At 44.0% G+C, this 25443-nt stretch overlaps 1 protein-coding gene across 9 annotated transcripts in view; it reads left to right on the top strand.

The window, feature by feature from the left end:
• Positions 1-20463, top strand: part of ppfia1 (PTPRF interacting protein alpha 1) — a 35773-nt gene extending 15310 nt beyond the window's left edge. For 3 of the 9 annotated variants that reach the window (XM_026232929.1, XM_026232932.1, XM_026232928.1), the window contains 13 exons: positions 547-643; positions 835-846; positions 5410-5491; positions 5564-5764; positions 7205-7267; positions 7430-7456; positions 7841-8016; positions 8530-8627; positions 8707-8882; positions 10823-10891; positions 10964-11132; positions 19404-19461; positions 20342-20463. In XM_026232929.1, the coding sequence (XP_026088714.1) occupies positions 547-643; positions 835-846; positions 5410-5491; positions 5564-5764; positions 7205-7267; positions 7430-7456; positions 7841-8016; positions 8530-8627; positions 8707-8882; positions 10823-10891; positions 10964-11132; positions 19404-19459 (1226 nt within the window). In that variant the 3' untranslated portion in view covers positions 19460-19461; positions 20342-20463. The remainder of the gene's footprint in view (positions 1-546; positions 644-834; positions 847-5409; positions 5492-5563; positions 5765-7204; positions 7268-7429; positions 7457-7840; positions 8017-8529; positions 8628-8706; positions 8883-10822; positions 10892-10963; positions 11133-19403; positions 19462-20341) is intronic. The other 6 variants (XM_026232936.1, XM_026232930.1, XM_026232935.1 and 3 more) reach the window with 4 other exon arrangements.
• The last annotated feature ends 4980 nt before the right edge of the window (positions 20464-25443 follow it).

Genomic DNA, 25443 nt, shown 5'->3' with positions numbered 1-25443 from the left:
GAGAACATTTGTGACCTGCTTTTTTCGTCTTTGTTAACATTAGTTATTAAAAATACAACTGTTTATTGTTAGTTCATGTTATCTCAGGTTCAGGAAACATTAAAAGATACACCTTGATTGTTACGATGTTGGAGTAAACTTTAAGAGTAATGAACGTTTTCGTATTCTTACTTATGTTCATAAAATTGCATAATTGCTATAACAATATCAAGGTTGAATGTGAATAATCTTGGATTTGGAGTAATGTGCAGGGATCTGAAATACTGAATATAGAAATATGAATGATTGTGCTCAAAATACAATCGATTGCATGTTTAATGGCAGTGCAGTAAAATAACTCCTCTTAATGAACTGGTAAAGACAGATATTTGGGGTTCGAGTGTCCCACTGAGATCATCATGTTTTATAAAAAGTAGTTTAATAGTTTACACCTGTCTGGTGTTCACAAGAGATTGTGTACATGATGCTGTTCCTCCAGTACAAACCCAGCTCTCAGCAGAACAGACCGGTGATGTGTGTGTGTGTGTGTGTGTGTGTGTGGAGCAGCGGTGGCAGGTACACCTGATGGAGGAGGCGCACCGGACGCCATGACGCTTGGGAAGATGAGCGGTCCAGCAGAGAAGAACCGGAAGCTGCAGAAGAAGTGAGTGACACATCAGTAGTGTTTGAAACAGGAAGTAGATTCACTGTCCCGAGTAATGATGATGCTGTTTTAGTTTGGTCCCCCATGAAGTGTTGTTGTTAAACGTGTGTCATGACTCATGTCTGTCAGTGGCTCATCATGCGTGTGTTCCTCCTCTCTCCTCACACACTCTCTCCACGCATCACTCACAGCCCAAACTCAGGGTAAGTGTGCACAGACCGTCTGTCTCGGTGACGCTGGAGCGGGGAAGCGTGATCAGAGCACCTGCACGTCTCAGCTCTACTAACATCCTGCCCTTTACACACTGCATCTGCTCCTCTAGCGCTGGAGAACTCTAGATTGATGCTCGGGTTTATTCAGTGGTCAGCACTGCAGAATGAGGCACGTGGAACCAGAGAGTCACTCTTGTTTCCGTGAAGAGTGTTTGCTGTTTTACGCTGATCGCAGAGGACAGAAGTGAACGTGTTAGAAAGATGAGCGTATCTCCTAGAAGTACATGTGAGAGTTTGTGGACTTTCAACTGGTCAGAAATGGCAAGTGTGACCCGAAACTGATGCTGCTTCATCTAATAACAGTCATCCACATGGAAAAGGGCAGAATGCATGTTAAATGATCCAGGTTTAGTTGTATCCAGTGAAAATGATGTTGACAGGAAAGCGCTCACGTTCAGCAGTATGATAAATATAGTTCACGAAACGATGTTCTAAAAACACGATACTCAAGTTAAGTGATCAGCACACGTCTCACAACCTTTCATTGTTTGTCCATTCCACTGCTGTTTGAGCAAAGCTGCGATCTCTCATACGAGATGTAATATTGTAAATAATAGTTGATGTGTAATGTGACTTTGCTGATGCTGGCAGCTGAAGGAAGAGGTTTTATCACGAAGGGATCTGGAGTGATCCTGTGCTCTTCAGTCCATCAGTATCCTGCAGAAACACCCGGCTCTAGTCTCTTCTGAGCTGATGGAGACGGGACACGAGTGTCCTCTGGTTCATGATCTTCCTCTGCTGAAGTGCATGATGGGTCTCAGAGCCTCGTTCAGGACCAGATGCTTCTCTTCTTTCTTCAGCATGACGTGATGCATGTTTATCTGCTTTCTTCTTTCCTCTTAATGCTTCAGTAGCTGCATAACATGATGTTATGCCAAAAGAATGAGATTTGGTGTTTGGTGTGCATTTGCTTTGCCTTTGAAAGGTGTCCTGCTTCTTTCTCTGCATTTTGACACTAAAAAAACCATCGGTTTCCTAAAGTCTTGTTTAGAGAAGAATGAAGACAGTGTGTCTGTGAGGAATATTAGTCCCAGCATCTGCAAACACAGGTTCAGGATTCACCCTCTATCATGACCGAAAGAGAGAGTCCACTCATATATATATATATGCATGCATCATTTAGCATGTGGTGAACGTGTGACATGTGTCTCCATCTGTGTGTCCCCGTCTGTGTGACCCCGTCTGTGTGACCCCGTCTGTGTGATATGTGTCCCCTTCTGTGTGATATGTGTCCCCTTCTGTGTGTCCCCTTCTGTGTGTCCCCTTCTGTGTGTCCCCTTCTGTGTGTCCCCGTCTGTGTGTCCCCGTCTGTGTGTCCCCGTCTGTGTGTCCCCGTCTGTGTGTCCCCGTCTGTGTGTCCCCGTCTGTGTGTGTGACCCCGTCTGTGTGTCCCCGTCTGTGTGTCCCCTTCTGTGTGACCCCGTCTGTGTGACCCCTTCTGTGTGTCTCCTTTTGTGTGTCCCCGTCTGTGTGTCTCCATCTGTGTGTGTGTGACCCTGTCTGTGTGACTCCATTTGTCTGTGTGTCCCCGTCTGTGTGTCCCCGTCTGTGTGTCCCCGTCTGTGTGTCCCCGTCTGTGTGTCCCCGTCTGTGTCCCCGTCTGTGTGTCCCCGTCTGTGTGACCCCGTCTGTGTGTCTCCGTCTGTGTCCCTGTCTGTGTGTCCCCGTCTGTGTGACTCTGTCTGTGTGATGTGTGTCCCCTTCTGTGTGTCCCCTTCTGTGTGTCCCCTTCTGTGTGTCTCCTTCTGTGTGTCCCCGTCTGTGTGTCTCCATCTGTGTGACCCTGTCTGTGTGATGTGTGTCCCCGTCTGTGTGTCCCCGTCTGTGTGTCCCCGTCTGTGTGTCCCCGTCTGTGTGACCCCGTCTGTGTGTCCCCGTCTGTGTGTCTCCGTCTGTGTGATGTGTGTCCCCTTCTGTGTGTCTCCTTCTGTGTGTCCCCGTCTGTGTGTCTCCGTCTGTGTGACCCTGTCTGTGTGATGTGTGTCCCCGTCTGTGTGTCCCCGTCTGTGTGTCCCCGTCTGTGTGTCCCCGTCTGTGTGTCCCCGTCTGTGTGTCCCCGTCTGTGTGACCCCGTCTGTGTGTCCCCGTCTGTGTGACCCTGTCTGTGTGATGTGTGTCCCCTTCTGTGTGTCCCCTTCTGTGTGTCCCCTTCTGTGTGTCCCCGTCTGTGTGTCCCCGTCTGTGTGTCCCCGTCTGTGTGTCTCCGTCTGTGTGACCCTGTCTGTGTGATGTGTGTCTCCTTCTGTGTGACCCCGTCTGTGTGTCCCCGTCTGTGTGTCCCCGTCTGTGTGTCCCCGTCTGTGTGACTCTGTCTGTGTGATGTGTGTCCCCTTCTGTGTGTCTCCTTCTGTGTGTCCCCGTCTGTGTGACCCTGTCTGTGTGATGTGTGTCCCCGTCTGTGTGTCCCCGTCTGTGTGACCCCGTCTGTGTGACCCCGTCTGTGTGACCCCGTCTGTGTGTCCCCGTCTGTGTGTCTCCGTCTGTGTGTCCCCGTCTGTGTGATGTGTGTCCCCTTCTGTGTGTCTCCTTCTGTGTGTCCCCGTCTGTGTGTCTCCGTCTGTGTGACCCTGTCTGTGTGATGTGTGTCCCCGTCTGTGTGTCCCCATCTGTGTGTCCCCGTCTGTGTGTCTCCGTCTGTGTGACCCTGTCTGTGTGATGTGTGTCTCCTTCTGTGTGACCCCGTCTGTGTGTCCCCGTCTGTGTGTCCCCGTCTGTGTGTCCCCGTCTGTGTGTCCCCGTCTGTGTGTCCCCGTCTGTGTGACTCTGTCTGTGTGATGTGTGTCCCCTTCTGTGTGTCTCCTTCTGTGTGTCCCCGTCTGTGTGACCCTGTCTGTGTGATGTGTGTCCCCGTCTGTGTGTCCCCGTCTGTGTGACCCCGTCTGTGTGACCCCGTCTGTGTGACCCCGTCTGTGTGACCCCGTCTGTGTGACCCCGTCTGTGTGTCCCCGTCTGTGTGTCTCCGTCTGTGTGTCCCCGTCTGTGTGATGTGTGTCCCCTTCTGTGTGTCTCCTTCTGTGTGTCCCCGTCTGTGTGTCTCCGTCTGTGTGACCCTGTCTGTGTGATGTGTGTCCCCGTCTGTGTGTCCCCGTCTGTGTGTCCCCGTCTGTGTGTCCCCGTCTGTGTGTCCCCGTCTGTGTGACTCTGTCTGTGTGATGTGTGTCCCCTTCTGTGTGTCTCCTTCTGTGTGTCCCCGTCTGTGTGTCTCCGTCTGTGTGACCCTCTCTGTGTGATGTGTGTCCCCTTCTGTGTGTCCCCTTCTGTGTGTCCCCTTCTGTGTGTCCCCGTCTGTGTGTCCCCGTCTGTGTGACCCCGTCTGTGTGTCCCCGTCTGTGTGTCTCCGTCTGTGTGTCCCCGTCTGTGTGATGTGTGTCCCCTTCTGTGTGTCTCCTTCTGTGTGTCCCCGTCTGTGTGTCTCCGTCTGTGTGACCCTGTCTGTGTGATGTGTGTCCCCGTCTGTGTGTCCCCGTCTGTGTGTCCCCGTCTGTGTGTCCCCGTCTGTGTGTCCCCGTCTGTGTGACCCCGTCTGTGTGTCCCCGTCTGTGTGTCCCCGTCTGTGTGTCTCCGTCTGTGTGACTCTGTCTGTGTGATGTGTGTCCCCTTCTGTGTGTCTCCTTCTGTGTGTCCCCGTCTGTGTGTCTCCGTCTGTGTGACCCTGTCTGTGTGATGTGTGTCCCCTTCTGTGTGTCCCCTTCTGTGTGTCCCCTTCTGTGTGTCCCCGTCTGTGTGTCCCCGTCTGTGTGTCCCCGTCTGTGTGTCCCCGTCTGTGTGTCTCCGTCTGTGTGTCCCCCGTCTGTGTGTCTCCGTCTGTGTGACCCCGTCTGTGTGTCCCCGTCTGTGTGTCTCCGTCTGTGTGTCTCCGTCTGTGTGTCCCCGTCTGTGTGTCTCCGTCTGTGTGACCCTGTCTGTGTGTCCCCGTCTGTGTGTCCCCGTCTGTGTGTCTCCGTCTGTGTGACCCTGTCTGTGTGTCCCCGTCTGTGTGTCCCCGTCTGTGTGTCTCCGTCTGTGTGACCCTGTCTGTGTGATGTGTGTCCCCTTCTGTGTGTCTCCTTCTGTGTGACCCCGTCTGTGTGTCCCCGTCTGTGTGACCCCGTCTGTGTGTCCCCGTCTGTGTGACCCCGTCTGTGTGTCCCCGTCTGTGTGTGTGACCCTGTCTGTGTGACTCCATTTGTCTGTGTGTCCCCGTCTGTGTGTCCCCGTCTGTGTGTCTCCGTCTGTGTGACCCTGTCTGTGTGATGTGTGTCCCCTTCTGTGTGACCCCGTCTGTGTGACCCCGTCTGTGTGTCCCCGTCTGTGTGTCCCCGTCTGTGTGACCCCGTCTGTGTGTCCCCGTCTGTGTGACTCCATTTGTCTGTGTGTCTCCGTTTGTGTGTCTCCTTCTGTGTGACCCCGTCTGTGTGTCCCCGTCTGTGTGACCCCGTCTGTGTTCTGCTCTCATTCTAACATGTGTGGACCGTGAGCGTGCTCTTTGCACATGCATGTGCTGTGTGTTTTCAGACACGAGCTGCTGGAGGAGGCGTGTCGTCAGGGTCTGCCCTTCGCTCAGTGGGACGGTCCCACGGTGGTGGTGTGGTTGGAGGTACAGACACATCTACACCTGTATCACATCTGGGCTGCAGCACGCCGTCCTCACTGTTGTTGTGTTCTGCAGCTGTGGGTGGGGATGCCGGCGTGGTACGTAGCGGCGTGCCGTGCTAACGTGAAGAGTGGAGCCATCATGTCTGCTCTGTCCGACACCGAGATCCAGCGTGAGATCGGCATCAGCAACCCTCTTCACCGCCTCAAACTACGCCTCGCCATCCAGGAGATCATGTCCCTCACCAGCCCCTCGGTGCCACCCACCTCCAGAACGGTAGGAGACACCCTTTACATAACCCTAAATATACCAGCGTCCCCTTCCTGCGACACTGGGAGGATCTGTTCTCAGATCAGTCTAGAAAACAAGCCTCACACTAAAGGGCTCGTTCACCCAGAAATGAAGGTTCTGTCGTTAACTCTCCCTCATGTGACTCAAACCCGTGAGACCTTCCTCCAGAGACCGCAGCACAGGGACGCCGAGAGCAGAACTTGTTGAAAATAGTTAGTTATTTTTGTTTGGGTAGCACTTTATTTTAAGGTGTCCTTGTTACATGTACTAACTATTATAATAACAGTTAATTATGCATAATTACATGGTAGTAATCCTAATCATGTAGTAAGCAGGTGTAGTTCATTAATATTACTCCGTGTTTTTAAGTATAGTTACATTGTAACAAGGACACCTTAGATGAACATTGAGACAGACTGCGTATATTAAGCACACATAATGCACAGATCTAATATAACATCACACACACATCAGGGGTCTTTCCTCAACAGATGTGTGTGTGTGTGTTAATACTGTGTGAATATTAATCGGTGTGTGTATGTGTATTTGAATCGGTAGACGAGGGCTTAATGAACTCAAAATGATCCTGTGTGCTCTGGGACACGGGTCACACATCTTGATTTGTGTTCTGAAGATGGAGAAGGTCTAAGGTTTGAGTGACGTGATGGCGAGTGAATCATTAGAGCTGCACAGTTACTCAAGATAATCCTGAGATCCTGACGTCAGTCAGACTACAGTCATCTGCTGATGGTGACGCTGTGGTCCGGTGATTCAGAGCGACTCTTCACACTAAATGATTCACATGAACAGCTCTTTAACGTGTGTTTGGGAACACAACATGATCCAAACATCTTCACACACCTGTGATCAGAAACATTACCAGTGGAAGAGAAGCTTTAGGGGCTTCCAGCAAACTCTTATTTAAGCCCTAAAGGCTTCTCAATATTAGTGTTTTTTTAACTCATGATGTAATTCAGTTCAGATGAGCTTTATTGACTTGACTGTGGAGCAGCACAATGTTGTACAGTTATACAGGCATGTAGATCATTTAAGAGAAAAAAACTAATTCATGGCCATGTTGTACATATATTATCACATGACACACGCACAACACAAAAACAGTAGTAAATACAGGGTAAATATCTACCGAGAGCATTGCTGGAGGACAGGGGTTTGTTAGGAGGACACACTTCCTTTCTCTCCTAAAATATAAGGGAGTGTTGCTCGCTCGCTGGAATTCAGGCACAGTCTGAGATATTTGGGTAAAATAAGTGTCTGTGTTATCGATGATGTGTTTTTCTCTCTGTGCATGCCTCACTCATTAACCCCTGATGGGATGTCTGTGATCACTTTACTAATGTTCCTGCAGCTCACTAACACTCTTCTGCTCTCCTAATGTCTTCTGTCACTCACGGATGTCTGTAGTGTTCTGGGAATGTCTGGCTCACACACGAGGAGATGGAGAGTCTGGCCACCACGCCGCTCACGGTCAGTCACGCTAACGCTAACGCTAACGCTAATGTGTGTTTGTGCTTCGCTGCTGGCTGTAGTCGTCTGCATGCAGCGCGGTGATGATTTACTGTGTCACGTTCTGTTTCTGTTCTTCTACTGAGTCTCCTCTCGCTCCACATGCTAACATGCTAACACCAGGAGGACGAGGAGGCCAGCTGGGCACAGGTTTGAACCTCTGTCTCTCTCTCATCTCTGCTGGAGAACACACAATCTGTGTGGAGCTCGTCCAGGTCACGATTCACTTCACCATCAGACCCAAACAACTCATGCAAGTTAAGATGCTTCGCACGAGTCTGAGATGTGACCTGGACGTGCTCTCGACCAGTTTCATGACAAGTTCTTCATGTTATAATACATTTGCTGGTCTTCATCTTAGAAATCCATGTGTTTGTGGATCACACTGATGATGGTTTAACTCGAGCTCTTTCTCTAATCTACTGTGGTTATGATCTGAGTAATGAACTCCGTGCTAAGGTTGTTGGGTGAGTAGTGTTGGTCTCGAGTTGACTGGACGTGTGTGTGTGTGTGTGTGTGTGTGTGGCCCCTCAGACTCTGGCCTACGGGGACATGAACCACGAGTGGATCGGTAACGCCTGGCTGCCCAGCCTCGGTCTGCCTCAGTACCGCAGCTACTTCATGGAGTCGCTGGTGGACGCTCGTATGCTGGATCATCTGACCAAAAAAGACCTGCGCGGTCAGCTGAAGATGGTGGACAGCTTCCACAGGTCAGTCCTGAGCAACAAACACTGTCTGGCTCCAGAAGCACTTTCCCCGTCGGTTCAGATATTAGATTGAGTTTAGGCCCTGAACTGAAGCAGCCAGTCTGGTTATTTTGTAGCTACAAGGTGTGTAGGTAATGTGCACACATTCACCTCGTCTAGAACACACACAACCTGACACACATCTTCACGTGTGAATGTGAAGCTGCAGCATTACAGTTAATAACTATTCTCTCCAGCCCGAGGTGTGAGACACGGTTCACGGTGAAGGTCACATCAGTGTTTAAGAGATGAATCGAACAGAAAAGTTCATTTAGAAATCTTATGGTCATTCTTAAGTTTAAAGTGAGAGAAGCTCTAACCGAATCCTAATCAGCAGTGCAGTAGTTCAGTTAGACGCTGTTTGAGCTGCTGGTTACTCCTTCAGACCCGCAGTGCTTCATGGGAGAGTGGTTCCTGTGGTGTGTGAATCACTTCCTCTGTGTGTGTGTGTGTGTGTGTGTGTGTCCCTCTCTGCAGGAACAGTTTTCAGTGTGGTGTGATGTGTTTGAGACGGCTGAACTACGACAGGAAAGAGCTGGAGCGCAGGCGTGACGAGTCCCAGGTGGAGGTCAAAGGTGAGCATGTTGGTGTGTGTGTGAGTGTGTGTGAGTGTGTGTGAGTGAGTGTGTGCTGACGCTGCTGCTGCTGCTGCAGATGTGCTGGTGTGGACGAACGAGCGCGTGGTCAGCTGGGTCCAGGCCATCGGACTGAAGGAGTATGCTGGGAATCTTCTGGAGAGCGGCGTTCATGGAGCGCTCCTCGCTCTGGACGAGTCCTTCGACCACAACGCCTTGGCACTGCTGCTGCAGATCCCTACACAGTGCACACAGGTGAGACACACACACACACACACACACACACACACACACACACAAGCTATTTAAAACACTTCATCTTGATCAGAAGAGGCTGGGCAATGTTGCAAACATATCATACTAATTTTTAACCAATTACTCTATTTTAAAAACCAAGCTTTTCAATGTAACAAAATATAAAATAAAAAAGAACGGCAGGCATTTAGGCCAAAACGGGCGAAGATAAAAATCTGTTCTTATTTTTTATGATAATGGCAAAGATCAGTGGTGGACGAAGTACTCAAATCAAGTACTTGAGTAAAAGTACAGATACGTATAGTAATATATTACTCCAGTAAAAGTAAAAGTACTCCTTTTTCAATTTTACTCAAGTGAAAGTACAAAAGTACTCAATTTTTTATGTACTTAAGTAAAAAAGTACTGAAAGATAGATGTTTGCAATTTTATATAGGCTACTTAATTTAATTTTACATTAGCACATTTTTTATAATCCTACTGCTCAAAATACCTGGGATTTGTTTTCCAAAATAAGCACTATATGGAGTCAAGATATATTTTTGTTGTGTATATGGACTACGCTTACGAGAGTAATGTTCACTGTGAAGCTTACACTGTGATTTTGAAATAAATAATTATATAATGATTTTTTCCTTCTCAAACCTTGTCTGTGGTGTAAAAACACCTCTGGCCAAACGGGGTGCATCTCTTCCCCTCTTTGATAATTACTGTAGTAACCATGTTCTAAACATCACATCCTTACTTTTCTCCCCAGATGTACAGTTATATATATATATATATATATATATATATATATATATCTACCTATCAATATATATATATATATATATATATATATATATATATATATATATATATATATATATATATATATATATATATATTAGGTGGTTGAAGAAAAATATTTGATCCTTTTTTTTATAAAAATTACCTAAAGTTAGCACCAGCAAGCTTGTTAGCTAGACAGTTAGCATCAGCTAACAATATTTACTTATTTTCAGTACGGTTATGAATAAACATTCATGTCTGTCTACTCGTCTAGTTAATCCAAACAATATACGTTACTGTTGATAAACAATATAAAAACAGACGTCACATAGGACATGGTAGCATTTTAATAAAACTTTTAATATTATATTATAATATTATTTTATATAATCTGTGTTTGTTTAATGTTTTTTTAACCTAAAACACAGATTGATGTGTCTGCATCGTCTGCACTCGAGCATTAGTGGGCTTAAATAGATCACTCTTTACAGCGGATTTAGTTTCCAAACAACTGACAATTTTGACCTAAATATGATTTTCAGTTACAATAATTAATCCGAAATTTCGACATTAATAACTTACTTTTAGCAACATCAGACGCACGCGCGCTCACAAGATCTCCCGGTTCTTACTGACTCGCACTAAACGGTTCATTTGAATCAGTGAGCGGTCGACTCCAGAACAGCTGCAATCGGATCATTCTAATTCCTAAACGAATCGTTTGGTGCGATTCGCGATCCGATTTAAAAGTTTATTTTGAAATGACTCAGTTCGTTCATGATGAATCAGACACCGCTTCTGCGTCTCGGAGCACGTGATATATTATAGGGAGTAACGATATGTTTTATGAAAACAAAGCGATTTTATGCTTTGGAATGTAGTGAAGTAAAAGTAAGTTACTCAAAATAAAACTACTCCAGTAAAGTACAGATACTTTAAAAATGTACTTAAGTACAGTAACGAAGTAAAGCTACTCCGTTACTGTCCACCACTGGCAAAGATACACAATACAAATACACATAACATACTAATAAAACAAGGTGTATCTAGCAGTAGCACTCAAGAAACTGAATCAGTGGAGTTTCCTTGATTCCTCACTCATGAGTGTGTCAGTGTAGTTCTGTGATGCTGTGTGGAGGTGCAGTAAGTGTGTGTGTGTGTGTGTGCAGGCGAGGGCGTTGCTGGAGCACGAGTACAGCCGTCTGTTAGCTGCAGGAACAGAGAGGAGACTCGAGGAGGTGAGTTCAGTCTGCTCCATCAGCCGGCTGTATCAGATCTGAGCGCTTCACATCACAGCCGTGTCTCTGCAGGACGACGAGAAGAACTTCCGCCGCGCTCCGTCCTGGAGGAAGAAGTTCAGGCCCAAAGACGTGCGTGGAATGAGTGTGAGCTCTGCCGACACACTGCCTGCTAGCTTCAGGGTGAGCGCTGCAGACGCCGCCTCCACCGCCCTGATGACCAAGAAACCCCAGCTGGACGGTACGAGTCAACGACCGCTGCCTGTCAGCATCTGATCACTATCTGTGTGTGTGAGAGAGTGTGTGAGAGTGTGTGTGTGTGTGTGAGAGAGTGTGAGTGTTTGTGTGTGAGTGAGAGACTGTGAGAGTGTTTGTGTGTGTGTGTGTGTGTGAGAGTGTTTGTGTGTGTGTGTGAGAGAGTGTGAGAGACTGTGAGAGTGTTTGTGTGTGAGTGAGAGTGAGTGCGCGTGAGTGAGTGTGAGAGTGTGAGTGCGTGCGTACGTGAGTGAGTGAGAGTGCGTGTTTGAGAGTGTGTGTGTGTGAGAGAGAGAGCGTGAGTGCGTGTGAGAGTGAGTGCGCACGTGTGTGTGAGAGTGCGAGAGTGAGTGCATGTGTGAGTGCGTGCGTGTGTGTGTGAGTGAGTGAGGGAGTGAGTGTGTGTGAGAGTTAGGGCTGGGCGAAATATTTAAAAAAATGATATCTCGATATTGTCAAAATTTTTACGATATTCGATATATATCTCGATATGTGTCCATTTGCATTTAAATAATTAAAATAAAAATATTCAGATAAAACAAAAACAAAAAAACAATTTAGATTAAACAGCTTATTTAAGCAGTTAAAAAAATCTAGACCAAGAGATCACTTACTGCTTTTTATTAAATGAATACATGTAGGCCTATATGTAACTGAAGCAGTGCAAATTAAGTACAGAAAGTGCATTCTGTCAACTTTTTAGTGCATGCAATTCACAATTTATACTATGCAACTGGGATTAGTATTTTTCTTTTCTTTTTTTTTTTTTTTTTTACAAGGTTTTTAAGCTAAGAACACATCTGTCTACTGTCTGCGGTTTTAAGAGAAGCTCTGTGGCATGAAACTGTTCCTACTGACATTAAAAACCCTCTTAGATGGGGAGTTAGTTGCTGAAGCACATAGCTATTTCTTATATATAAATATATATAAATGAATACCAAAGACTTTTGCATTCTCTCTGTCTATATTATGGAAACTGGTAAACATACCAGTGAAATTCCCCAATAGTAATTCCAATTGGCCATAGCCTATGTTTCTCTATTCAAACATCAGCGGTCGAGTAAGTGCATTTATTTTGCGATCACAAATGCAAACAATACAGTTGTATGAAGGTAAAATTACGTCATAAAGATTTGCATACGCAGGGTAATATTTGCGGAAGTGTACATAAGACTGTAAGCGTAAATTAAATTTGCATGCGCAAGAGAAGCTTTGTAAAGGTGTAAATCGCATTTCAAGCGTAATACAAAATGATTTGCAGCATTTTACTGTTACTTGTAAGTGTAATTCATGTATTGTGAAACTGCAGCTTCATGCTAAAGCAAAATAAATATGATCTGCATGCTTCTGACTTCCATTTTTCCGCGCTTACACTTTTGGCACGTTTCTTTCGCCAAAAGACAGTCAAAAGCACTGCAAGCCTGTGAACGGTGATTTGCAAGCGAAAACAACAGTTTAAAGAACTGCAAAACAGATTGACTGCATAGAACCAATCTGTAAGTGTAAAAAAACTAACTGTTGCAAATGTCTAAATGAGCTGTTGTGCATGTGGGGCAAAAATTTCCCGAAATAATCCGATATGTACAGCTCCGTCTTTCTTTTCTTTGCGCTTACAATTTTGGCACGATTCTCTCACTAACTTAGATTTGCAAGCGTGAGGGGGAGGGCGGGGCCACCTTCCTCTTGTAGCCAATCAAATGAGCCTCTCGCTGACTCTTCATTTACTCTTATCTGATTGGTTCAATAAACACATCATACGCCTAGACCAAGACATTAACCAAGACATTCATCTTCATTTAGTTCAAAATAGTTCTTGCTGCAGGAATGGTACTTTTAACGTACACATACAGTAAAATAAATAAATACATACATTTTACCTTCATACAGTTGAGATCTCACGACAGAACACAGAGCGGCTGAACGACGCTTTCATTAGATCGCTCAATTCCAGCTTGTTATGCTGTGTTCACACCAAACGCGAATAGAGCGTCTGGCGCGAATGATTTCAATGTTAAGTCAATGCAAAGGCGCGTTTACGCGCGTCTGGAGGTCTCGCGGCGCGAATGGGGCGTTAAGCGCGGCGCGGAAGACGCGAATTCGCCTCATTCGCGCGTCTAGTTCGCGCGAATGACGCGAATAGACGCGCGAATAGAGCGCTTCGCGCGAAACGCGCGTTAAGCGCGAATGGTGCTTTTGTGCATTTAGCGTTTGACGCGAATTCGCGTCTGCCGCCCGAGTTGAAAAATTTGAACTTTGGCGTCAATTCGCGCCGCGCTAACCAACCAGGAGCCTGCTAGGAGTCACTCATTCAACAGTATGTTCGGTTGTGCAGGAATACCCTTCTCCACTCATTCAACAAGAAGGAACGACAGATGTTGTCAGTGAGCAGTCAACCGGAGCTATATGACAAAAGTTCATATTTCTATAGAGACAGGAATAAAAATGACCTATATATATATATATATATATATATATATATATATATATATATATATATATATATATATATATATATAACATATTAATAGATAAATTGAATATATATATATATATATATATATATATATATATATATATATATATATATATTAGATTAGATTAGATTAGATTCAACTTTATTGTCATTATGCAGAGTACAAGTACAGAGCTAATGAAATGCAGTTAGCATCTAACCAGAAGTGCAAGAATATAGTGTTATATATATACATAAAAGTGCAGAGTAAGTAAAGCTTATGATATACAGAATGTACAGTGGAGTTGCTATATACAATATTGATCAGAGTATATACAGAATGTAAATATTAATGTAATGTAGGGATTGTATGTACATTATGAACAGAGCAAAGAATGATTATATATACATTATGAATAGCAGGAACTTGAGAACAGTAATAATAAATACAGTTGAATGAGTGTGCAAAAGTATTGTTTAACAATTATATGCAAAATAACAGTAGTGCAATTATATTTTTTGTAGAATAGTTTACTGTGCTTGTACAGTAACAGCTTTAGACAGTTTATAGTGTAATGGATATAACCATGTGCAGTCTGTGCAAATATGAGTAGTGCAATACATGTATGTAAAGTACTGTGACCAGTGCAGTAAAAGAGCAGGAGCAGGTTAGATTGGTGGTGTGGCGTTCAGGAGTGTCACAGCCTCAGGAAAGAAGCTCTTCCTGAGCCTACTAGTTCGAGAGCGTAGGCTCCTGTAACGCCTGCCGGATGAAAGGAGGGTGAAGAGTCCATGGTTAGGGTGAGAGGCATCCTTGATGATGTTTCTTGCCCTGCCCAGACAGCGCTTCTGGTAAATGTTCTCGATGGATGTTAACTGAGTGCCGGTGATCCGTTGAGCAGTTTTCACCACCCGCTGGAGTGCTTTGCGGTCAGATGCGGAGCAATTGCTGTACCACACTGAGATGCAGTTTGTGAGTATGCTCTCAATGGTACAGCGGTAGAATTCAGAAAGGATCCTAGGACTGAGGTGAACTTTTTTAAGGCTCCGTAAGAAGTAAAGGCGCTGCTGAGCCTTTTTGACCAGGGTGGAGGTGTTTAGGGACCAGGTGAGATCATCTGAGATGTGGATGCCAAGGAACTTGAAACTCGACACACGCTCCACTACAGCTCCGTTGATGTAGATGGGTGTGTGTGCATGATTCCTAGTCCGCCTGAAGTCCACAATGATCTCCTTAGTCTTCTGGGTGTTCAGTTCCAGGTTGTTGTTGGCACACCACTCAGCCAGGTGCTGCACCTCATCCCTGTAGGCTGACTCGTCGTCATCCTTGATCAGACCTACCACCGTGGTGTCATCTGCGAATTTGATTATGGTGTTGGAGCCATAAACAGGAACACAGTCATTGGTGAATAGGGAGTACAGGAGAGGGCTAAGTACGCAGCCTTGTGGCACTCCAGTGTTCAGGGTTATGATGGAGGAGGAGAGGTTATCTAACTTAACAGACTGAGGTCTGTTAGTCAGAAAATCTAGAATCCAATTGCAGATGGGTGTGCTGATTCCAAGATGGCTGAGCTTGGAGATCAGCTTGGAGGGGATTACTGTATTAAATGCAGAACTGAAATCTATGAACAGCATTCTCACGTGTGTGTTCTGACTGTCCAGGTGGGTGAGGGCAGAGTGAAGTGCCGTTGAGATGGCGTCCTCTGTTGACCTATTGTTGCGATAGGCAAATTGGAAAGGGTCTAATGTAGCAGGGAGACAGGATTTTAAGTGGGATGCGACCAGTTTCTCAAAGCACTTGGCAATGATGGGGGTGAGTGCAACAGGACGGAAGTCGTTAGGGACCGAGGCAGTGGAATGCTTCGGTACAGGCACGATGGTGGAGGTTTTGAAGCAAGTGGGGACAGTTGTTTGGGCCAGGGACAGATTGAAAATGTCTGTGAAGACCTCAGCCAGCTGCTCCGCACAGGCTTTAAGCACACGACCAGGTATTCCGTCAGGGCCAGCTGCTTTCCGTCCATTCACTTTACGCAGAGTGGAGTAAACATCTGATGTGGAGAGTGTGAGAGGCAGTTCACTGGGTTGATGCTCAGTTTTGAGTGAGATCTCCTTATTATTTTTATCAAAGCGAGCATAAAAGTGATTGAGCTCGTCTGGGAGGGAGGCAGAGCTGGAGGGGGGCACAGAGTTAGGTGGTTTGTAATCGGTGATAGATTGTATGCCTTGCCACATACGCCGGGGGTCTGAAGAATTGAAGTGTTCTTCAATCCTTTGTTTGTGTGTGAGTTTGGCCTGGCAGATACCCTTCCTCAGGTTGGCTCTGGCTGAGCTGTAAGCCTCCTGGTCTCCAGACCTGAAGGCTGTATCTCTTGCTTTGAGCAGGAGGCGAACCTCTCTGTTCATCCAGGGCTTCTGATTGGGGAAAATTTTTATTTTTTTGAGTGTGGTCACTCTGCTTACACATCTGTTGATGTGCTCCAGGACAGAATTTGTGTAAGTGTCAATGTTAATCTGAGAGTTTATGGTGGCCTGGGCAGCAAACTCACTCCAGTCTGTGTGCTGGAACTGATGTTGAAGAGTGGAGTCTGCACCTTCCAGCCAGATTTTAACAGTCCTTATTGTAGGTTTCACACATTTGATGACCGGGGTATACTTGGGGAGCAGGAACAAAGAGAGGTGGTCTGACTGACCCAGATGGGGGAGGGGTGTGACTTTGTAGGCATCAGTCACATTAGTATAAACGTGGTCCAGTGTTTTATGTCCCCTTGTAGTGCAGGAGACATTTTGATGAAATTTAGGGAGAAAACATCTTAAAGTGCAGTGATTGAAGTCCCCAGCAACAATAAAGGCTCCATCCGGGTGCAGGGTTTGTAATTTGCTAATAGCAGCACAAAGTTCTTTCATAGCCACGTTAGCATTAGCGTCCGGAGGTACATAAACTGCAGCTGCAACAATGCAAGTAAATTCACGTGGTAGATAGAATGGCCTGCACTTGATAATCAGGAACTCCAGATCAGCAGAGCAGTAGGTATCAACAATGACAGAGTCTTTACACCATGATTTGTTAACATAAATGCATACTCCACCACCTTTGTTTTTACCAGAGGTTGCTGCTACTCTGTCAGCCCTGAAGAAAGAGCGTCCATCCATATGTACCACGCTGTTTGGGACATCGTTGCAGAGCCATGTTTCAGTGAAAAACATAACATTACAGTCCATAAGCCATTTCTGTGTGAGGGTCCAGATCTTTAGTTCATCCATCTTGTTCATCAGAGACCGTACATTGGCAAGGAAGATGCTGGGCAGAGCTGGTCGATGTGGATTTAGCCTTAGCTTAGCACGCAGCCCTCCACGCTTTCCTCGTCTATGTTTACGGTCTCGACGCCGACGCCGAGAACTTCCGGTCGGTACGAGTGATCCGCTTGTCCGCGGTGATCTCAGTAGCTCCGGCGGGAGTTCGCTGAAGTCGAAAGGATAATCTAAAACTATGTTGGAACACCGTTTGTTGATGTCCAAAAGTGACTGTTTAGTATAGATGTAGTTCGCATAACTGAATCGCGCGAACACGAGTGAAATAACCAGGTAGATTAACACTAATTTCCGAAATCTGGTAAGACGCTGAGCCTCGCGATGTGATCGCGCCGCCATCTTGATCTATCTATATATATATATATATATATATATATATAAAAAACATATTAATAGATAAATTGAATATAGGCCAAAGATAAGAAACGTTTCATATTACCCCAAACGAATTATATTTTATCTTGAACCACTAAAGACACATCAGAGCCAGCGGCAAATGTCAGAAGATCTAGCTACTCTCGGCGGATACATGATGACGGAGCTCCCGCTGATCGCATGGAGCTCATCTCCGAGATCGGCGAAACACATTTTTTAAATAGACGCTCTCATTATAAATAAATCGCATATTTGAGTTTAAAACAACTACATTCTCGCCTGAAATACTTTTAAAACTACATTTCATGACACAATAACAGTAATATTTTGAAAATTATCCGAATAAAAATGGCGGTTGAAAATGCGTGAACTCAGCTGGCAGAAGCCCCCCCATGACGCGAATTCGCCTCTGTTATGAAGTTAATTTCACGCGCGAATGAAGCGAATTACTCGCGCGAATGAAGCGAATGATCTCAAAATGGTCAAGCGGCAAACTAGGCGCGGTAGACGCGAATTTGACGCTCTATTCGCGTTTGGTGTGAACACAGCATTAGTGTTTTCAGATTATCGTCGGTGGCTCTTCTGCAATGGGGAGTGAGCACGTGCAAATGGTTGCCAGATTGCTTCAAATAAGCAAACACCGGGCAGAAAATGTATCCTTGTAAGAGTGGAGCTCTGATTCAGAGATTTAAACTCTTGTTATCTGGCAACCGCTATCATTAAGCTCTCGTAGTAGAGGGGCGTAGAGCAGTCAGCATTACAGTTTCCTTTTTTGGACATTCGTTGGGCGTTCTTTTGGGAAAGTATGCTTGAATTTGAAATATTCCCGATATATTCAAATTTTACATCGTCGTCAAAATTATTCCGATACTATCGCTAATATTTGATATATCGCCCAGCCCTAGTGAGAGTGTGTGAGTGAGAGATTGAGTGTGTGTGAGACTGTGTGTAAGTGAGTGTGCGTGTTGATTGAGTGAGTGCATGAGAAAGTGTGTGAGTGAGTGAGTGCGTGAGATTGAGTGTAGAGTGTGTGTTGTGGAGTGAGAGATTGAGTGTGTGTGAGACTGTGTGTAAGTGAGTGTGCGTGTTAGATTGAGTGAGTGCATAGAAAGTGGTGTGAGTGATGAGTGCGTGAGATGAGTGTGAGAGTGTGTGTGTGTGTGAGTGAGAGATTGAGTGTGTGAGACTGTGTGTAAGTGAGTGTGAGAGTGTGTGTGAGAGTGAGTGTGTGTGAGGGATAGGGCTGGGACAACGCGTTAAGGTCATCGATGACGTCGACGCAAAAATATGCGCATCGATTCCGTCGACCTGTTTTTATTTCTCGAAAAATGTTTGCAAACTTTACCTTATGTGCGCTGAATATACGCGATGGCCAGATCAACATTCCGTCCGTTATATAACCAGTCCAGGGTTTTTCTGCATTGATCTTTTTTTTTGGTGGCTGTCAAAGCCTTATTTGATCGGTGAGTGAATGACTGCTGCGCCTGAGAGTACGAGAGAGAGAGCCCCAGCTGGTGCGCACGCACTCACAGTCTTCAAACAACACGAGCGCTTCTTGCTCTCTCTCTCCCTCGTGCATATTAATCAAAATCACTAGACACGATAGAAAAAGGGCAAGAAACCAAAGTTTCACGTGGAGCATTTTGAGTTTTTTTTTCTTTCTCCATGACAGGCTGCTGGCTCCCACTGTTAATATTTTATTTATTTTTTTTGCGTGTGTGTGTGAGTGTGTGGGAGGGAGTGCGTGCGTGAGTGAGTGAGAGTGCGTGTAAGTGTGTGTGAGTGCGTGTGAGAGTGTGTGTGAGAGTGAGTGAGTGTGTGTGAGTGAGAGTGTGTGTAAGTGTGTGTGAGAGTGAGTGAGTGTGACAGGGCGCGTGTGAGTGCCTGCGTGAGAGTGAGTTAGTGCGTGTGAGCGAGTGTGTGTGTGAGAGTGCGTGCGTGCGAGAGTGTGTGAGAGTGCGTGAGTGAGTGAGTGCATGAGAGTGAGTGAGAGTGCGTGTGTGTGTGTGAGTGAGTCTGTGCGTGGGTTAGTGAGGTGAGTGAGTGCATGTGTCTGTGTGTGTGAGAGAGCGAGTGTGTGTGTGTGTGTTTGTCACTAATGTGTGTGTTGTGGTGCTGCAGGAAGCGTGAGTGCTCAGCGTCTGGATTCGGCTGCTGTCAGAACTTACTCCTGCTGATGGTGAGTCTCAGTGATCACTCAAACACTTATAATGACTGACACAGATATTGATGGGGGCAGGGCATTTATCAATTTAAACAATAAACTTTACTATCCAAACTGAGTCTGACATCAGTGCACTGAGCAGTAAGTTTGAAGTTTATTCACTTCAGAACATTCATTCATGGATTAGTGCTACTGTCTTCACACACAGACGAAACTTACAAGAGAAGTGTAACAGAATATAGGTGGAGCGCGGGGGCACAAAGTAACGCAGAGTTAGTTGTGAACATTTATTTTACCATAGTAAAATGTAATTTCTGCTATTATTTTAATGTCCGATCTGTTATTTACTATTTGTAACACTGCGTTACAATGTGCTATAATATGAGATTAGCGATGTAATTGTCAATGTTTAATGTTTAGAAATGATTCAAGACAAAGCATTTCTGCTGGTTTGTGTCCGTCCCAAGCATGGGTGCAGTGTGTTCATTGTCAAACTACAAAATCAGATTATTTTAATTCATAAAAAAACAGTATTTTATTTGACTGTATATATATATTAACAAAATATTTGAGTCTGTCTTGTATATTTTTTTAATGCGATCAGATAAGATATAAGCTGTCATATGGTCATGTTATAATGTGCTCTCAGATGTCACATTTAACTTCCATTTTCTGAGGGTAAAATTGAAAACGTATGCACTGTAACGAAACAAAGCAACATATTTGTACTAGACAAGTGTAAAATTACTGTGGATAAAAATATAGTCTGAACCCTATGTGGATTTACACAAACTGAGAAAGTCATGAAGTGTTATTTGTTCCCAGCTCTCCCCTACCGCTGTAAATAAATACAATTTGTGTGTGTCCGTGTGTGTGTGTGTGTGTGTTCCCGCAGGTGCAGCAGAAGCGGTCGATCCCCGTCAGGCTGCAGGTTCAGAGGAGGATCTTTCTCCGTCAGACTCACATCCTCTGTTCGTGTAAACCGAGGGACCTTCACTAATTTAGCAGTGTCTCATATCAAACTTTTGCTTGATTTTATTTGGTCACCTTTAATTCTCTCGCCCTAATCCAGTTCAACTCTTTTAGCTGTAATTTATGTATCACGAGTCCAAAGTCTGTACATTTCCATCTGTAGACATAATCTAATTTTTTATTATTCTCTGAGTATTTTATCAGCTGCTTATTCCTTTTGTGTAAACTTCATCTGGCTAAAAGACCTCGGTGTGGTTTATCTTAACTTTGCTCTTCTCTTCATCAGTTTTCTCCTGTTGATTGTGAGAAAGTGGTCTGAATCAATGGTGTGGTGTGAATATCAGGGTTGGAACGTGTTTATATCCTTCTGATACCAAATCAAACCTGGGATAAGCCATAATTTATAATAATTATGAGGGGCTATTTTGAATACATCTTTCTACAGATGTGATGTTGATGCCAGGTTTTTTCTAGCATCTGTTTGACTTAAAGTCGCTGTTTATCCATTCCCTGGTGCTGCGTTAGATGTGTGTGTGTGTGAGAGAGAGAGAGACTGTGTGTGTGTGTTTGTGAGCGAGAGAGAGAGACTGAGTGTGTGTGTGTGTGTGAGTGAGAGAGAGAGAGACTGAGTGTGTGTGTGTGTGTGTGTGTGTGTGTGTGTGAGAGAGACAGAAAGAGAGAGAGACTGAGTGTGTTTGTGTGTGTGTGTGTGTGTGTGTGTGTGTGTTTCTCTCAGATGGACCAATCCTCCGGTGGCCTGACCGCTCGATCCCTGTGTGTGTGTGTGTATCGTATCACTGTAATGAAGCCTTATATTTCTAGCCCAGTCCTGTTGTTTTCAGAGACCTTTTTAATATGTCTGTATCAGCCTTTTATGTAGGAAGTAAATTGTAATTTTTGGATGATATCAGAAGCGCAGGCTGGAATCATATCCCAGTCGCTGTTTTTTTTCTTTTCTTTTTTTTACATTTAGTCACTTATGTACAATTAAAGTTATGTTACTATCTTTTCATTGTCCTTTATTTAAATAAATCTTCTGGTCCTGTAATAGAAATAATGTACAGTCTAAGTACTTATGAACTCTCTTTATCACAGTATTATTTATTGCTTTCATTTCAATAAAATACTGAAACTTATTTTCCACTGCCAATAAAAATGTCTTTAAGAACAGATGATTTCCCTTAATCTTATTCACTATATTCATGTTAATTAGTTGTATGATTAGTGTGTTTTAATTGCATGAACTTCTGCTCTTCATCTTTTATTTGTTTTAATTATTCTGCCTGCATTACAAACTTTTTTGTATTATTAGTGTAAAATATACTCTAATAAAAAAAACATTCCGAGTGAAGCCAACGACCCAGAAAGCAGACTTCTGATTGGCTGCAGCTGGTTTCCTGATGGTTAATTAAGCTGATTACAGAGAGGCTGGAGCTCATTGATCAGCTCTCATCCAGCAGTGATGGAGGCAGACTGTGCGGCTCTCAGCAGGTGAATGGGGAATCTCATTCTAATCAAACCTTCACAGGCCAGTCATTTCAGCATATCTTTAAGCATGTAGGCGTAAATTAGCAGCACACACTGTTTTCACGTGCATCAGATCGTGTCACTGCTGTTGTGTGTGTCTCTCACAGGTCCGCTGTTCTGGCGCTGCTGTCTGTTCGGGCGTGATCGCGCTGGAGTGTCACTACTGCCCCCTGCAGGCCGCGGGGACGCGCTGCAACATCACCACTGAGTGCCACGCGCACGAGCGCTGCTCTACGGGCTGGAGGCGTTACGGGCGCGTGCACGTGGTCGCCGTCCAGGGCTGCGCGTCCCCGGGATCTCTGTGCATACTAAACATGCCTTTCTTTCATCTTTACTCAGGCATCACCTATATGCAAAGCTGCAGACTACAAGCAAAAAGTATTTGCAAAAAAAATAAAAAATAAAAAAAAACATCTCAAATCTTCCAACGTCAATAAATTCTGGAACTCTAGATGTCATTCAAATTGCATTTTTGCTACAAAAACGTGAGACACAGACAGTGAAATGGCAAGAAAAGAAAGGCCTCGAAACACATTTTTATTAAAATATTAACAGTAAAGGTCGGTTCACAAGGACACACAACAACTTTAATGATACTGACACAGAGGAACCAAAACAGCAAATCACTTTCAAAACTTTTTTTGTCTTCCCAGTTGATGATGCAAGATGCAAGTGCAACAGTCAAACATATTCATTTTGTGTGTGGCTACATAGAAAAACAATGGAAAAGCAGTGCAGTGTAATGGAAAACTTATGTGTGAATATCCCCTATAATAAATGTGCATACTATTTGATGCAAACTATCCCTCCATCCCATGTGTTGACCACTTATGGACCTGTTGACATGCCAGATGCTCTCTTCTCTCTTCTCAGGCTTGTCGCCATGGACACAGTTTTGCACCATTTACAACTGTCTGAAAATTATTGACAGCTTGAATTATTGGCAGCTTTTTATAAGTCTGGAATCATGAAACCAACCAAGCTTTTCTAAGTTGATCAAACTGACTGAAAAGGTCATATACAGGTCTGGACTTTATTAATCTGATCCATTCACTTGATGAGTGGTTAACCTCAGACAAAATTAATTCTTTGCTTTTTCTACTATCCCTGTTTCTGCATATATGAAGGTAATTTATGTTGCGACGAAGCAGAATTTCCATCAAATAGAAAATGAAGTATCTCATCTGGTTCCTACACAGTCTGAATGTCAGTTTCTGAGACATCATAGATTTATATTTTAACATAAAAAGGAATAAAGATTACCTTACATAAAATTTTCTTGTATGTCTCACAATACTTTTTCCAGATGTTCATGACTTCCTCCTGTCTGTGACCTTAGCAGTTAAAAACATACGAAGGTGGTCTGGAAACGCCACACTACTCAACTAAAAAGGTTTAACAGGGGGATTAGGTTATTATGGGTCACTGCTTAAAGTCATAGTTTATGTGTGATACATGTCAGTATCTCCTCAATTTCCTTCAGATCCCTCCATGATCTCACAGCAATGGCCTGATGCCTACGGTAAATCAATTTCGTTTTTACAATTCCTTGTTGTTAAGAGGGCCTATTTTGCTAGTATGCACATAACTGAAATAATTAGCTAAAAGTACATTAGCTACAGAGCTTCAGTCATGCATCTGAAATTCTGCCTCCCCCTAGTGGAGAAAGTCAATGTGCTTCATCTTTGACTTACTACTGCGGAGCTATCCCAGTCATTCAGCTTAGTTTGGTAGGTTGAAAGTAAGTAAGTCATTAAATTCCACTTTCAGGTCATTATTCAGTGATTTCTTTTCTTCCTTTTTTGATCTTCTTTTATTTGCAATCATCTTTACAATGACAGAACAAAAGTAAAGCACTCTAACAAAGAGCAATGGAGTTCCAGAGAAAAGGGGGAGCAGTGATGTATACAACCAGAGTCACTCCACCCGCAGACTTCCACAGGATCGAAGCTGAAATGTCATAGGGCCACCGCAGTGAGTGATTGTGGACAAAGTACCACCCTGTGACACACTGCCCTTTCTGCGTCTCAAGAGACTCTTATCAGCAGGGTTGCAGATCTCTGTCTTACCATTGCTTTTACCCACAACAACTCCATATAGACTGAAGCACCTGTCCTTTTTTCCTTCTCCTCTTTTGTATAAATAAAGCATATTATTAGCCCTCAATGTCACATGCAAACAATAATATCATATATATGATCCTCTTGGATGAAACATATTTTACTGATTTAGAAAATGATTAGAATTATTTTAGAAAAAGTATATTTTTGCTCACCAAGGCTGCATTTCTTTAATAAAATAATACAGTAATAATATTGTGAAATATTTTTTTTACTTAAAATAATTGATTTCTATTAATATATTTTTAATTAATCCTGAATTTAATTCCTGAATTTTCGGCAGATTACTCCAGTCGTCAGTATCAGACAATCCTTCAGAAATCATGATAATTTCTTATTATCTTCAGTGCTGAAAATGGTAGTGAATTTAAATAGTGGTCCAATTCTTTTCGTTTTTCACCTTGAGGAGGAGCAGAAGCAGATCATATTGTGAGTTGACACAAGGGATCTCGTTGGGTTTCAGGTAGCTCAGCTGCCCCTTTAGACTTGTGACACTGCCCTCTTGATCAGGGTTAATAGAAACCAGATCTTTTACTTCATTCCAAGGCCTCTGTGTGGAATCTGACCATTTCAGCCTGAGGTCTAAAGTGTGTGCGTATGTGTGTTTTGTGTAATAAGACTCCCAAGTACTAAATCAATAAGATGTAACCCTCTTCCATTGTTCAGGTTGCGGCCAAGCGATGACAGGAAGGGAAGACCAAAAACATACAACTCTGTGTCTTTTCTGTCCAAAAGGACATTTCTTTCACTGTTTGTGGAAACCGATCATCCTCACTGAAGAATTCTCTACAGGAGAAGGAGAGCTTTTTAACAAAAACATCAAGGACAATTGTACTAGAGGAATTAACTGTCTAGTTAGATGTGTGTTAGACTGTGTACATCACATTACCATGCCAATAAAGTACTTTAAATGCAAATTGTGTTAAATCATGCAAACATTTGAATAAAATACAACTAAAATTGTTTATGTTAGTTTGTTTTTTAGTTTGTAATAAAATCGTATCATGCTACTGGTTCGCAGGATGTTGGACAAAAAAAAATAATAATTATATATTACATTATGTAATTTTACTGTGCATTATTTTATTATGTATAATTGTATATTGTACACAGAGTTTATATAGCTTTTTTAATTCGCTGTTATTTTATCATATCATAATGTGTTATAAATTTAATTGACTTGGGTATTCGCTGCTAATATGTCTAGAATTTAATTGGAATAAATAAGGAAAAGCTAAAAGCCTAACAACTATCCCTCTCCACTGCTTGCATCATGAAAGAGCATCAAGAATCTCTCTACTTGCTAAGTATCTGATAATTGAAGCTGTGTATAAATAATTGATTAAGCATGGCAGCTGCTGAGTTCACTTTAAACTAG

This window comes from Carassius auratus, chromosome 45 (genome assembly GCF_003368295.1).
Source record: "Carassius auratus strain Wakin chromosome 45, ASM336829v1, whole genome shotgun sequence".
In the NCBI taxonomy this organism is placed as follows: domain Eukaryota; kingdom Metazoa; phylum Chordata; class Actinopteri; order Cypriniformes; family Cyprinidae; genus Carassius; species Carassius auratus.
The sequence above is the reverse complement of the archived record's forward strand: the minus strand, read 5'-3'. Positions and strand labels throughout refer to the sequence as shown.